The following is a 14853-nucleotide window of genomic DNA, read 5'->3' as shown; positions in this document are numbered from 1 at the left end:
CATTGGCAGGGTTCTATGGGAGAATCCTAACTTACTTTTCCCTGGTGGTTCCTGGCATTGCTTAGCTTGTGGCAGCATCACGCCAGTCTCTGTCTCTGACTTCACACAATCTTCTTCTCTACGTGTGATTGTACCCTCCCTTTCCTCTTCTTATAAGGATACCATTCATTGGATGTAGGGCCAACTTTAAACCAGTATGACCTCATCTTAACTACATCTGCAAAGACCCTATTTCCAAATAATGTCAACATCCTGAGGTTCCAGGTGAACAAGAATTTTGAGATGACGCTATTCAACCCAGTACATCAAGTATGCCCCTGATAGGGGAGAACTTCCATTTAGATTTGGCATCAATGAGAACAGAATCCTTCACTTACATTTGTTGTCTGGAAGACTTTTTCACAACATCAAGCTGAGTACTTTTCATACTTTGTTCCTTATCCACTACTCACATATATTACTGTGTTAATAGGTGCAAGAGGTCTTTTGATAGCTCACAGTGGCTAGGCTATGGTTTGAATGTTTGTCCCCTCCAAAGCTCATGTTGAAATTTCATTTTGTTTTGTTTTACTGAGATGGAGTCTTGCTCTGTTGCCCAGGCTGGAGTGCAGTGGCACAATCTCGGCCCACTGCAACCTCTGCCTTCTGGGTTCAAGCGATTCTCGTGCCTCAACCTCCCAAGTAGCTGGAATTACAGGTGTGTGCCACCATACCCTGCTAATTTTTGTATTTTTAGTAGAGACGGGGTTTTGCCATGTTGGCCAGGCTGGTCTCAAACTCCTGACCTGAGGTGATCCACCTGCCTCAGCCTCCCAAAGTGTTGGGATTACAGGTGTGAGCCACCACGCCTGGCCTGTTTTTTGATTTTTTTGTTTGTTTGCTTTTTGTGTGTGTTTCTTCTTTTTTATTTATTTTTATTTCAATAGCTTTTGTGGTACAAGTGGTTTTTGGTTACATGGATGAGTTACATAGTGGTGAATTCTGAGATTTTAGTGCACCCACCACCAGAGTAGTGTACATTGTACCTAAAGTGCAGTTTTTTTAATCCCACACCCCTCCCACCCTCTGCCTTCTGAGTCTCCAATGTTCATTATACCATTCTGTATGCCTTTGCATACCCATACGTTAGCTTCCACTTATAAGTGAGAGCTTACAACATGAGTTACCTCACTTGCAATAATGACCTCCAGCTCCATCCAAGCTGCTGCAGAAGACATTTTTTCATTCATTTTTATGGCTGAGTAGTGTTCTATGGTGTATATATACCATATTTTCTTTATCTACTCATTGGTTCATGGGCACTTAGGTTGGTTCCATATCTTTGCAGTTGTGAATTGGGCTGCAATAAACATACGTATGCATGTGTCTTTTTCATATAATGACTTCTTTTCCTTTGGGTAGACACATCCTTTGTGTTGTTTGTTGGCCTTTATCTAATTATAGGATTTCCCTTTTAGCAAGTTGCTAGAGGTTTTTTTTCTTGCTGATTTGTTTGAGTTCCTGGTAGATTCTGGATACTAGTCCTTTGTTGAGAATTCTTCATACTGTTTTTACAACCTTTTGTAAATCTGAAATTATTTTATACTGAAAAGTTAGAAATATGATTTTTAAATGGTGGGCGTAGAAAATAGGTTTGGTTGAGGACCATGTGTCCTAGCACAGGTCAGATGGATCTGGAGGTGCTGGAAGGCCTGTTGTGTTGGAGTCGCACAAGGTGGAGGGGACCTCTTCCCACAGCAGTGGCAGGGGAGATGTTTGATGCTGTCTTCCTCTGAACTTCTGCTAACAAGCTTGTTGTCTTCTAGAAAACAGTGTGGCTCATGAACATGTTGAGACTTGGAATAATGTCATACAACAGTTTAGTGAAGATCCTCTGTTGTGCCTGTGTGGTTTAAAATGTAGATGACCAAATAGTTTCATCATAATCAATCTTAATCAGGAAAAATTTAAATTAGACATAAAGAGGAACGTCCCAATTTGGAAAATAAGTAAAGTTATTAAGGAAAATGCATGAGACCTTTTTTCAGGACCTCTTTATGGAAAAAATCTTGATTGTGCATATTAGTTACTAATGACATTGAACCATATGCTCTTTACTATCTATATGTAATATTCCACTTGGATTTCTGTCTTTTCTTGCTGATTTACTGGAGTTCTTTGCATATTCTACATAGTAATCTCTTGTTGATTTAGCCAGTGAAAATATCTTCTGTTCTTTTACCATCTTTTAAATTATATCTGTCGTTTTATATTGAATACAATTTTCATTCTGATTAATGTTAAATCCATTGTTTTTGTTTTTGTTTTTGTTTTTTACTTTATTGCTGCTTGGGGGAGACTTAAGATTTTCTTCACCATTCTGAGAGTGCAAGGATTTTTCTACATTTTCTTTAACCTTTTACATTTCACATTTAGATGTCGCCACAGTTTGTGTTGCTTATGATACTGGGAAAATCGTGGTTAAATGAGGTTAAAGCATGTTCTGTTCTCTCCTTCCAAGGCTTCTGCTTCTATGTCAGTATTGCACTGTTTTGATTAATAGAGTCTTGTTATATGTCTTAATAGCTGCTAGGAAAAGACCTTTCCTCTTTCTTTTCCTCTAAAGCTGCCCCATTTTCTACATAAAATTCTGCTGGAGATGTTTTTTGAATTGGATTTGTAGATGGGGGAAATACCGTATTTACAATGTTATCATCTGATCCACAAATATGGTGGCATCTCACACCATTTAGATCTTTTTGTCTCCGACTTCTAGGGGTTTTCTGAGCAAGTCAGTTGATCTCTGCAGTGATTCTTATTGTCTGTGCCTTTCTACTTTTATGCCCCTTCTTCTTTTGCCCCGCTTTGTTTTCAATCTGGACAGGATCTCCTGAGCTGTGGTGAATACACGTAGTAATACCTAGCGTTTCTGTCTTGTTCCTGAACCTAACACATTTCATTTCCCTACTTATGTGATGTTTGCCCTTTGTTTATTGTTCTGTTTTGTGGTGTTTGTTGGCCTTTATCTAATTATAGGATTTCCCTTTTAGCAAGTTGCTAGAGGTTTTTAAACTCTTTAATAGGTGTATTTTTTTAGGTGCTGTTTTCCTGCAACTTTTCAGATGAACATGTTTGTTGTGGGTTTTCTCCTTGAGTTCATTTGTGCCGTAAATTACAGTGACAGACTCTGATATTGAATCTTTGTGCATAGCTTGAATAAACCCTACTTGCCCACGGTGTTTTTCAAATTCACTGTTGCATTCTGATAACTAATTCTCGTTCAGGATGTTTGACGTTTAACCATGGATTACCCTGGACTATGATTGTCCTTGTCTGGTTTTATTATCAAAGCCATATAAGCTTCGCCAAATAAGTTGGGCAGTGTTCCCTCTTGTTCAGTATTCTGGAATAACAGAAAATAGGGATGATATGTTCCTTAAAAGTTTGGGGTAACTCAATTGTAAAACCATCTGGGCCTGAGGCTGTTTTGTTCCTTTAAGTGGGGTGAGGAGAGGTGATGGATTAGGATGCGTTTGGCTGCAAGTATACGAACAACACACTGAAAGTGATGTCAGCCTTAACGGTGTGTGTCATTGTTCACAGCAGTTCTGGTTTGGTGGCTTATTGATGTTTGCCGGGACCAGCCTCCTTCCGGTGCTGCCGTCGGGTGCTGCTGCCCTGTGCATGGACACAAGAGGGTGCACAGCCCCAGGGTCAGTCCTCAACAACAAGGGATGAGCTGGAAAGGCAGGGGAGAAAGTTCCCAACAGACCTTCCTTCCGCTTCACCTGAGATGGCCACATGCCCATTGATAGTCTAAAAATTGGCAAAGGGTAGCAAGACTTCCATGACGTGCTTAGATCCATCAGTAGACCTCTGTGAGGCTGAGCCCATTTCCACTGATGTGCAGTGTGGTTCTGCAGGCAAGATGAGCGCTGGATGTGCTACTGATTTTCAACATTATTGCCTTGTGGCCAAAGAACACAGCAGTTTGCTGAAATCTGTCAATACAATTATTTACCTTCCCTCCCGTTCTAAGGTCTTGATTAGTTTATAAATATAAGGCCAGGTTTGCATGATGGGGAGATGTGGATGCTTGAAGTTGAAGTAGTTGGCATTGACCATAGCAGAGTCTGGAGTGTGCAGCAAGCGCCCACCCAGGTCTAAGAGGAGCAGTGGCGCCGGGTCCCCGTCTCTCCCTAAAGAGGAGGAGTGGCGCCGGGGGCCCCATCTCTCCCTGAAGAGGAGGAGTGGCGCCGGGGGCCCCATCTCTCCCTGAAGAGGAGGAGTGGCGCCGGGGGCCCCATCTCTCCCTGAAGAGGAGGAGTGGCGCCGGGGGCCCTGTCTCTTCCTGCTCCCACACCTTGAGCCAAAGGCAAAGAGCTGGCCTGAGGCAGCGCCCCTCCTCTGCAACCTCAGTCTCAGCCTCTTCAGTCTTACTGTTTCCTTTGTTTCTCTGCAGGCCAAGTGCTCTCTCACTAATGGCCATCTGCACATCCTTTTCCTCCATCTAGAAAACCTCCCCCTTCACCCACTGCTGTTACTCTTCACCCTGCGGGTCTCCATTTAATGCCACTTTGGTCAGGTAACCTTCTCTGGGGTCACAGCTCCTCATCCAAGCCCTGCATGCCATTCTCCATAGCGGTCATCACACTTGTAGCTGCTTGATTCTTACCAGAAGCTCCATGGGCATAGTTCCAGAAGTAAAATAGTTCTATGAGGATTATAACAGAAAGTGTAGCAGTCCCTTGACCTTTTTGGGGCATTACTCTAAAGCAGTCATTTTGAAATCCTTTGGTTCATTCTTCTGGTATTATTTTTAATTTTTTTTTTTTTTTTTTTTTTTTGAGACAGAGTCTTGCTCTGTCACCCAGGCTGGAGTGTAGTGGCGTGATCTCAGCTCACTGCAACCTCCGCCTCCCAGGTTCAAGCGATTCTCGTACCTCAGCCTCCCGAGTAGCTGGGATTACAGGTGTGCACCGCCACACCTGGCTAATTTTTGTATTTTTAGTAGAGACAGCGTTTCACCATGTTGGCCAGGCTGGTCTCGAACTCCTGACTTCAGGTGATCTGCCCACCTCGGCCTCCCAAAGTGCTGGGATTACAGGTGTGGGCTACCACGCCTGGCCCTATTTTTAATATTTCTAAATAACATGTCTGCACTGCTGTTTTGTTAATTTTCAGTTCTGATATCTCTTCTTACTGTAGAAGATCAAGATTTAGCATAATGTTTTCATAACTTGTGGTTAGACTAATATACATTCAGTGTTTACTCTGTTACAATTCCATGACTTCACTCACAGCTGAGCCATGTGGTATTCTGTATTACAATTTCCTTCTCAGACATTTTTCTATTTTCCCTGAAGTTATGTCTTATTTTTTCACATGTTTTAGTTTCCTCTATCATCACTCATCACTGATTCATCCTTAAAATCTCCAGAAATACATTCTCTCAATACATTAAAATATACCAGGGTACTTTATGGATGAGGACGTTGCTTCTGGAATCCTCTGTGGTTCTCTCCCCTGGCCCCTCCCCGGGCTCCCTCTTGAGCAGCATCCCGGGACCCCAGGGTCTCTCCTTGGATTCTCTCTGCCTGGACGTCATGGCGGCCTCCTCCGTGGTTTCTGCCCTCGCGGTGGCGAAGCTCCTCTGTCAGTAGCTCGCTGGGGGAGTGCGGAGGAGACCCAGACAGAAGCTCACGTGCATAGCAATGTCTTTGTTCTTTTCTCACATTTGATTGTAGCTAATAAGGAATCTTGATATGGAAATCTTTCCTGCCTCCGAATTTTGAAGGAATTGTCTTCTCCTGTCTGGAGTGCTGTGGATGAGTCTGATGCAGTTCTGATCCTGATCCTTTTTTGAGGCCTGTTTTTTTTTTTGAGTCTGCTTTCTGTCTCCGAGATTCTCACAGTAATGGGACTCGGTGTTCTGGGTACTTGCTGGGCCCTCTCAAACCAGAAGCTCATGTCCTTTGCTTCTGGGAGATGTTTTGGACTATTTTCTTTAAAATTTTTACTTCCCATTTTCCATGTTTTCTTTCTAGAATGCTAGTTTTTCAGATGTCATACCACCACCTAGACCGGTCCCTTGATTTTCTTATTTTCTGTCTCCTGATATATGTTTTTCTGTGAGATGACAGTCACGTGCCATATAGCAGTGTTTCAGTCAACAACAAACTACAGTGGTCCCATAAAGTTATAATGGAGTTGAAAAATTTCTACCACTTTGTGACATCTTGATAACTCTGACCCTGTGCAGGCCTAGGCTAATCTGTGTGTTTGTGTCTTCGTTTTTAACAAAAAAGTTAAAAAAAAAAATTTGAGGCTGGGCGCGGTGGCTCAAGCCTGTAATCCCAGCACTTTGGGAGGCCGAGACGGGAGGATCACGAGGTCAGGAGATCGAGACCAGCCTGGACAACATAGTGTTTTAAGCTAAATGTTATGCAAAAGAGTCAAAAAGTTAAAAAATTTAAAAGTTTAGAGAGTAAAAAAGTTATAGTAAGCTAACTTTATTATTGAAGAAAATACATTTTTACAAATTTAGTGTAAGTATAGACTGTTTATGAAGTCTACAGTGGTGTATTCATGTCCTAGGCCCTCACACTCACACATCACTCACTCACTGACTCACCCAGAGCAACTTCTAGGCCTGCAAGCTCCATTCATGGTGAGTGCTCTCCACATGCACCATTTTTAACCTTTATACATATTTTTACTGTACCTTTGCTGTGTTTGGATGCACAGATCCTTACCATTGTGTTACAGTTACCTGCAGTATTCAGAACAGTAACATGCTGTGCAGCTGTGCAGTCTAATCAGCCGTACCGTGTAGCTTTGATGTGTGGTGGGCTGTACCAGCTAAGCACGTGTACATACGCTGTGATGTTAGCAAGACGACCACATCACCTAACGGCACATTTCTTAACAATCGCCTGTTGTTAAGCAACTCCAGACTGTATCTCAGCTTTCTCTTCCAGCCTTTCAGTGGACGTTCACATTTCTACTCTAAAAGCCCAAGAGCTCTTTCTGTACTCAAAGTGTCCCTTCATAGCTTCCTGTCATGTTTTGTTAATGTAACATTTTGTCTTCTATTTCTGAAGATATCCTTGTAGGTCAATGCCTTTGTATGCATTGACCCTTCTTTGAGGTGCGGGGAGGTGGTAAAAGGTGACACTTCACTTCCTGCATTTTGCCTGAGGATATTGCAGTTGCTTTTCAAGGCAAGTGTTTCCCACCGCACTGTCAGCTCGATGCCAGTCAGCACATGCTGGGTACCCATGTGTTATTGAAATAAGAACTTTATTCTGACCATGATGATACGTCACAGGAAGGTTTTAGCAGAGGAGGTGCAGGATTGATGTAGAGGCCACTGGTGGCAGAGCAAGGTGAACTGGGAGAGGCAGTGCTGAGGGCTGAGGCAGGTGAGAACTGGGAGAACCTTGGGCCAATACGTGTGAACAATTAGTATTCCTCAGTTTTTCTTTCATAAAATGGGATATCATTCTTGCTTGCCTTATTGAATTATTGGGAAATGAAATAAGGTATGGGAAATTCTTGGTAAATAAAAAACAAATGTATTGAAAACGTAAGGTATTATTCCCACTGACTTCTGTGCCCTCGTAGGAAAACAGCGTCCTCTGGACAGTCTGCCATTTGTATCTGTGGGTCTGGCATTCACAGATTCAACCAGCCACAAATCAAAATTTTAACAAAGGAGTAAAAAATAACAATAGGACAATCAAAATAATACAAATTAAAAACAATATAGTATAACAGCTATTTACATAGCACTTGCATTAGGAATTATTGGTAATCGAGATGATTGGCAGTATACAGGAGGATATGCATGGGTTGTATGCAAATATTCCACCATCTTCTGTCAGGGACTTGAGCATCCTTGAGACGTCCTGGAACACTTTCCTTGTGGATACCAAGGGACAGCTTCTATTATGAAATAAAGTATGTGATCTATATGTAGTTCTTTAATAATTGTTTGCAAATGGTGTCATTAAAATTATAGGTGGGTGCCATATGCTAAAAGACATTCTAACTGCTGTCTGTGCTGTCTGCTGTCTTCCTTTAGCACAGAAGTTGGGCCTCATTGGGCCTCCACCACCTCAGCTGTCATCTGATGAATGGGAGAAGGTGAAACAGCGCTCCCTCCTGCAAGGGGACTCGGTGCAGCCGTGCCCCATCTGTAAAGAAGAATTCGAGCTTCGACCTCAGGTGTTTAGCGTATGAGGGTGAGCTAGAGAAATCCTGGGCTGTTTCCTAGGGATGAGGCCCAGAGCTGGAGCCTAAGGTTCCAGGCTTCCTTTTCCCAGTTTCATCCTCTTGTGTGAGCCTCACACACTTCCATTTTCTTTTCCATTAATTAAAGTGTGTGAAGAGCTAAACACCCTCATTAAATAGTTTTGTTTGTTTACTGACTGGTATTCTCAAGTACTAACGTTTGTACAAAAGGAATGTTTCTGTTCAACAGGCCCCATGTGGCTGTGCAGACAACTGGGGGCTTCCCAGGAGCAGCTGTGTCCCAGTGCGGGAAGGATGAAAGCAGAGGAACTCTTACGTTGTTTTGTGATTTGAGTCAGAAAAGAAAAGAAAAAAAAAAAAACTGTGCTCGAATGTCTCCAAAGAATTTATGAGAAAATCTTTAAGAAAAGTAAAATCTTTTAATGATTTCTATTCATGAACCTTTACCATAGTAAGATTGATGATACTACTCTGGGTTAACAGATAATACACATACACACACACACACACACACACACACAGAGAGAGAGAGAGAGAGAGAGAGAATGCATGTAGGGTTTTTTTCTATACATATTTTGTCTGCCTAACTAAAAAAACAGTCTCTTGAAGTTGGGGACACTTAGATTTATCAGAAGTGTGTGTGTGTGTGCGTGCGCGCGCGTGTGCACGATTGCCCTGTAATGATTTCCCACGGAGTGTGGCATGACGCTTCCTGCATAGCAGGCCCTCAGAGATTTGCTGAGAAAATACAGCAAATACAATTAAAATCAGCCTTGGAGTTCGTAGCCTGGGAACCCAGGCTTATTACAGTCTGGGCAAATGAACTCTGAGTCTTCGCTGAATTTGAGTAAGTTTCATCTGCAGAAAGCTCACAACAGTTACACTTCTCTTCACTAATTTGAATTCATAAGTTACTTAGACATACTTATTCCATTTCTCTATCAGGACCTAATCTTATGTATGTGAAAGTTGGGTATTTTGGACAGATTTTAGCCCTAAAACCACAAATTGTCTAGGATAATTTAGTACTTTAGGTAGCAAAACTGTGAATAAAATCAGAGGGTGTCTTTCTGGCTAAGCAACCTCTTTCTTATACTAAAATATCGAGCCTGGAGTGTCTGTATGAAGAATGAAAAGTGAAAGTTAGTATCTTGTGGGCATCAGGGTGTACCCTGCCCAACATTTCTTTCTGTTTTTTATAAATTTCTCCCTAAATTCTATTATTTTTATTTGGTTTTGATATAGAACCTATCCTGTATATTTGGCACTTCTAATGATCGTTTCCGTGTTCAGATTTTTCCTTAGTTATAAACAATAGTTGGCATTTTTACAACATTTAATGATTTCAGAGGGCCTTCAATTAATTTCATATAGTAGGCATTCTGCCCATTTAGCAGATGAGGAAATAAAAAATAATTCAAATGGTTCATAGTAGGCCAGCTTAGAAAGTATGGAGTCCTGCTGGAATCCAGTCCTACCTTCTAGGCCATTTTTAGTATGTTTTCCACCACTTACTCCTTGATTTTTGTTACATCAGAGAATGTTTGCCAATAAGAAATATTTGTGGACATTTAAAAAGATAACACTTTAATATACTGGAGTCTAATGTTGCTCAATATAGATAGAATGTATGTTAAGGAAACACTGAAAAGTATTCTATAAAGGATGAATGAAGTATAGAAAAGATTGCTATTCAACGGTAGTAATAAAAAAGGACCCATATTACTGAGTTTATTCAATTCAGACTTACTCTTGGCAATAAGTTTCAAGAAAAGGTTTTACAACTTTCTGAGTTCTACTTATTTCTGTATTTCTTCCATTTAAGAAGAAAAGCACACATTGAGTGAAGGCAGGTGGGATTCACTTTAAAAACTGTTAAGTTTTCCCCACAGCAGGCATCCTGGGCCGCCTGAGACTGAAACCTCACCCGGGAGGGGCCCAGACTGCAGTCACCCGAGTCAGACTCTTGACAGAAAGGGAAACCCCTCCGCCTGCCCCCACTGCTTTGCTCCATCTCACAAGTTCCCCCACTTTCCTCCCCATTGCTGGAAGCAGCCCCACCCCAAGGGAAGCCTGGCCTTCGTGTGGCAGCCCGCAGGGCCTGGCGCTGGTGGGCTGGTGGCTCTGTCCCTTCTACTGAGTACCCACTGCCTTCTTCATTTGGTCTAAGCTTCAGTCTTTTGTCACAGCCCAGAATATCACTGTTTAGTGGGGAATTTGGGTCACAGAAAGGTGAAGTTTTCTTGTGAGCACACTCCCTGCATTAAAAAAAAAAAAAAAAAAAAAAAATGACTCCTATGTCTCCATGATGTGTTGCTATTTAAATTTAAGACTGTCAGAATTATATCTCAGTAGGGCTATGATTTCACAAAAACTGGGGGGCATAACTGAGCTGTACAAAGACCTAAATGGTATTTACTTAGCGTTTCCCTGGCCCCACTGGACGGGCCCCCCTCCTCACCCCTCCAGTTTGCAGTCTTTGCCTGCATCTAAGGGAAACACTCATTTTGTCATTGTTTCGCTCTTAAGTATACACTCATTTTGATAATTACATATCAAACTTCATGTGTTTATTTGATATTTCAGATCATTAATTTTTCTTGTTTAGAGTATATACTTGTGCTGTGCTAAACAATAAATAGTATAAACATCAAAGTTATAAATTTGCCTTTTTAATTTTTAAAGAAATAATACAGCTTACCTTCTAAGCATTCAGGAGTTTAACTGTTGCATTCATGCTGCTTCTCTTTTGTAAACTTCAATGTCGTTCTGTTTCCTCATGAACAGGTGCTGCTTTCATGCTCCCATGTGTTCCACAGAGTAAGTCCGCCCCTCACGCCTGTTCAGGTGCCCCACACATCGCTCTTACAGTGCAGAGAAACTATAGTCATTTTCAAGGCTCCTGAGAAGAGCCATTTATTTTATTCATCACCACCATCTATAGTTAAAGAAACATGACTGTAGGCTACAGTACAATTCATCCTATTTTGAAAATCATGAGTTTTGTGACAAAAGAACCACAAATGTTTATGTAACAGATTGTTGTCAGTAATGCGTGTCAGTGACAGCTAAATGCACATGATCGATCTGCATGTGGTCCCATAGACACGCATGACTCGCCTTTGTGCTAGTGGATTTCAGAAGGTTTTGATGTCTTTGCATGTATATTCTTGTAAGAAATCGCTTTTGGAACAGGTTTCATGAGGAAGGTGGTAGCACCTGATGAAACTTCCTCACTTGATAACCTAAATTGGGCTAAGTTTCATAGTTACGGGAGAAAAGAACACTGTAATTAGAACACTAACATTGGAAGTAAAGACGTTGTTTATAAGTAATTGTAAAATTTTAAGTGAAATGTTTTTCTTCAGGCATGTCTTCAGGCTTTTGAAAAGTTCACAAACAAGAAAACGTGTCCTCTCTGTAGAAAGAACCAGTATCAAACCCGAGTGATACACGATGGGGCTCGCCTGTTCAGAATAAAGTGTGTGACCAGGTGAGGACGCCAGGCCCATTTGGCGCTAAGCAGACACTTACAGGTCAGGCTGTGACAACTAACTTGTTTTTTTTCTTTTTTTTCTTTTTTTTTTTTTTTGAGACAGAGTCTCGCTCTGTCGCCCAGGCTGGAGTGCAGTGGTCGGATCTCAGCTCACTGCAAGCTCCGCCTCCCGGGTTTACGCCATTCTCCTGCCTCAGCCTCCCGAGTAGCTGGGACTACAGGCGCCCGCCACCTCCCCCGGCTAGTTTTTTGTTTTTTTTAGTAGAGACGGGGTTTCACTGTGTTAGCCAGGATGGTCTCGATCTCCTGACCTTGTGATCCGCCCATCTCGGCCTCCCAAAGTGCTGGGATTACAGGCTTGAGCCACCGTGCCCAGCCTAACTTGTTTTTTAAATAGTGGGATTTTATCTCTCTTCTTGGCCACTATAATTTCCCCAGGGCCTTATATAGCACAGGGCTTATAACAGCTACTAAAGTATAGTAGTTGGTTCAGAGTCATCATAAATTAGTCATTTTCAAATATCTGTGTTTTAGAATCCAAGCCTACTGGAGAGGATACGTTGTCAGAAAGTGGTACAGAAACCTGAGGGAAACAGTACCTCCCACAGACGCCAAGTTAAGAAAAAAATTCTTTGAAAAAAAGGTAGGTAGAGATCATGAATTCTCCAGATACGGTCTCTGTGTGGGTGATTCACTTGGGGTCAGGAAGGCTAACAGAGGTGATAAAACTTTGAGATTTACTTCACTTTGAGGGCCTTTTATAAATGGTTGAGACGCTGCTAAAAATCCTATTTAACTTAAATTGACTTTCCAACCCAGACGGTAAAATACTTTTAAACTTTCTTTTCTAGTTAAATCATAAAATTAGGTTAAATCAGAGCAACTTCTGTTTGGCCATTTTGTGCTAATTGTTTAAATAAACTTACCTCTTCAGACACAAGACTGGAAACCAGCTTAATTTTTCCCATCTCCCGGGCTATACGTAAATGAAGACATCTGCTGCACATCTCATAGTAATGAAAACAGAAGCCACCTGTAAAAGTAAAGCCCCCACATGCTACCATTGTATTGAGTACCTCGTGGGGTCATCACAGTGAGCCTCATCACGTCTGCCCTTCCTCTTAACCACTATTTATGTTTCAGTTTTACTTTTGGGGGACTTATTTAACAATTCCCATTCCTTGTCCCCATACGAAAAGGACCGTCCTGCCCCATCAGCCCGTGGCTTCAGGCGAACACCAGCAGCCCCGAGGCTGTCATATGAAAGCCTGAGAAGAGCTGTAGCATTTATAATGGCACAGCACACAGTGGGTGCTGGAAATTCTGTATTTATTATCAGTATTAACTCATTTCCTAGAATATGGAGATGAGTTACTGTGTGTTTGGCCAGTCTGTTCCTTCCTGAGAGCAGTGTCTCTCATCTTCAGAGATCGTTCATCTCGGGTGTTCCTTCTCAATTTGGTAAAGAACTGCCATGCACGATTGCTTCATCCTTCCTTTACATTCTTTCCAGTTTTTTATCTTCACTCGCTGACAGTCAGTCTTGTTCTCTAGGCTACTCTTAGTAATTTCTAATATGTCATAGTAGGTTGTCTCTTAGAAGTGATCTTTTGTCACCTCTTACAAAATTTTAATTATAGATTTGATAGTCATTTTACCTTGTATATATAAATATTTTTCACGTGCACACATCATTTTGTAAGAACTCTTGAAGATAAAGGCCCACTGAAAGTGTTGGTGGTCTCAGCCCATTGCACTGGACGAGAACTGGCCCAGGTTGCTGGAAATAAGTGAAGCAATCATTACAATGTGCCTTGTGTTATCTTGTAAAGTAGCCAGTGAAAGTTAAGTTTCAGCGTTCAGTGCTCAGGTGTTCAGATACTGCATCCTTCAGCTTCATGGAAAAAGGAAACGAAAAATAAAAAGCAAGTGACCAAGAGCAATCAGGGCAGGGAGACCTAATCAAACAGGTTCCTCAGTTTCTAATTCAGTCTCTCCCACAGAGAGATGGAACTTTACAAAGCCGATCCATAGCTCTGTCCCACCGGACGTTGGGTCCGCGGCCCTGTGGCCATCCTACCTCCCCACAAATCCTGTTTTTTTTAATCCCTGGTTCATCCTGTCTGCTGCCCCCTCATCCTGAGTCCTCATCGCTCTGCACACCCTGCTGTGATCCCCACGTCTGCTCTTCTGAGCACACTCATGCCCACACCACCCCCTGCCAGAATGTCCTGTCTGTTCCTGCTGGTTCCCTCTGCCTTGCTTAAAATGTGCCAGTTTTTCAAAGCCTAGTTGAAGTTTTCTTCCAATTTCTTTGGTCTTCTCTAAACCTCTATTGTGTGTTTAAACAATACCATCTAAGAGAGCAAGAAGAACAGAAGCATGACTGATATTCTAGCTTGTATATTACAAATGCGGTCTTTCCTTTGGGGCTTTTAAGATGATCTCAGAAGATCTCAATTATCTAGGAAGAAACTGATAAGGAAAACTGAGTTTTTATTTTTTGCGGGGGTGGTAGGGAGGTATGTGTTAAGAACAAACTGTGTAAGTTGTTTTTTATTTTTATACATTTTTATACAGGGTTTTGTTATATTGCCCAGGCTGGCCTGAAATTCCTGGGCTCAGGTGAACCTCCCACCTCAGCCTCCCAGTTAGCTGGGATGACAGGCAAGAGCCACAGGCTAGGGCAGTGGCTTTCAGACTTTTCCTCAACCACAATAAGAAATATCTTCTAAACAATGTTAACAGAAAAACCAAACTCTGTAATGTATTTTAAAGAAGTTGATTCTGAGCTGATATGGGTGACTGCAGGCCAGGAAACCAACCCACTCTCAAGGAGTCCTGAGAAAGTGCACCCGGGCGCTCGGATTACGGTTTGGTTTTATACTTTTTAAGCGGGGGGGAGTTACAGGCAAAGACATCAGTCAGTACATGGAAGTTACACATTGGTTTGGCCAGAAAGGCGTGAAACTTGAAGTGGGGGCTTACACATTCTAGGTGGATTCAGAGATTCTTTATTTGCAGTTGGTTGAAGGAGTAGGGCTCTAAGTGCTGGAGTCAGCAGGAGGGAATTCTAAGTTGAGGATGCTGTATAGCAAGACTGATGGCCTGCGGCGTGGCTG

The 14853-nt window shown here is 42.1% G+C and overlaps 1 protein-coding gene across 11 annotated transcripts in view; it reads left to right on the top strand.

The window, feature by feature from the left end:
* The window catches only part of LOC105474972 (ring finger protein 32), a 36064-nt gene that overhangs the window by 5908 nt on the left and 15303 nt on the right, over positions 1-14853 (top strand). For 5 of the 11 annotated variants that reach the window (XM_071094185.1, XM_071094184.1, XM_071094187.1 and 2 more), the window contains 4 exons: positions 8066-8208; positions 11023-11082; positions 11604-11728; positions 12266-12374. In XM_071094185.1, coding sequence (XP_070950286.1) covers positions 8066-8208; positions 11023-11082; positions 11604-11728; positions 12266-12374 — 437 coding nt within the window. Of the gene's footprint in view, positions 1-8065; positions 8209-11022; positions 11083-11603; positions 11729-12265; positions 12375-12665; positions 12829-14853 lie in introns of those variants that run through there. The other 6 variants (XM_011729917.2, XM_011729916.2, XM_011729919.2 and 3 more) reach the window with 3 other exon arrangements.

Source organism: Macaca nemestrina, chromosome 4 (assembly GCF_043159975.1).
Source record: "Macaca nemestrina isolate mMacNem1 chromosome 4, mMacNem.hap1, whole genome shotgun sequence".
Taxonomy (NCBI): domain Eukaryota; kingdom Metazoa; phylum Chordata; class Mammalia; order Primates; family Cercopithecidae; genus Macaca; species Macaca nemestrina.
Note: the sequence above shows the minus strand (reverse complement) of the source record. Positions and strands in the feature narration are given on the sequence as shown.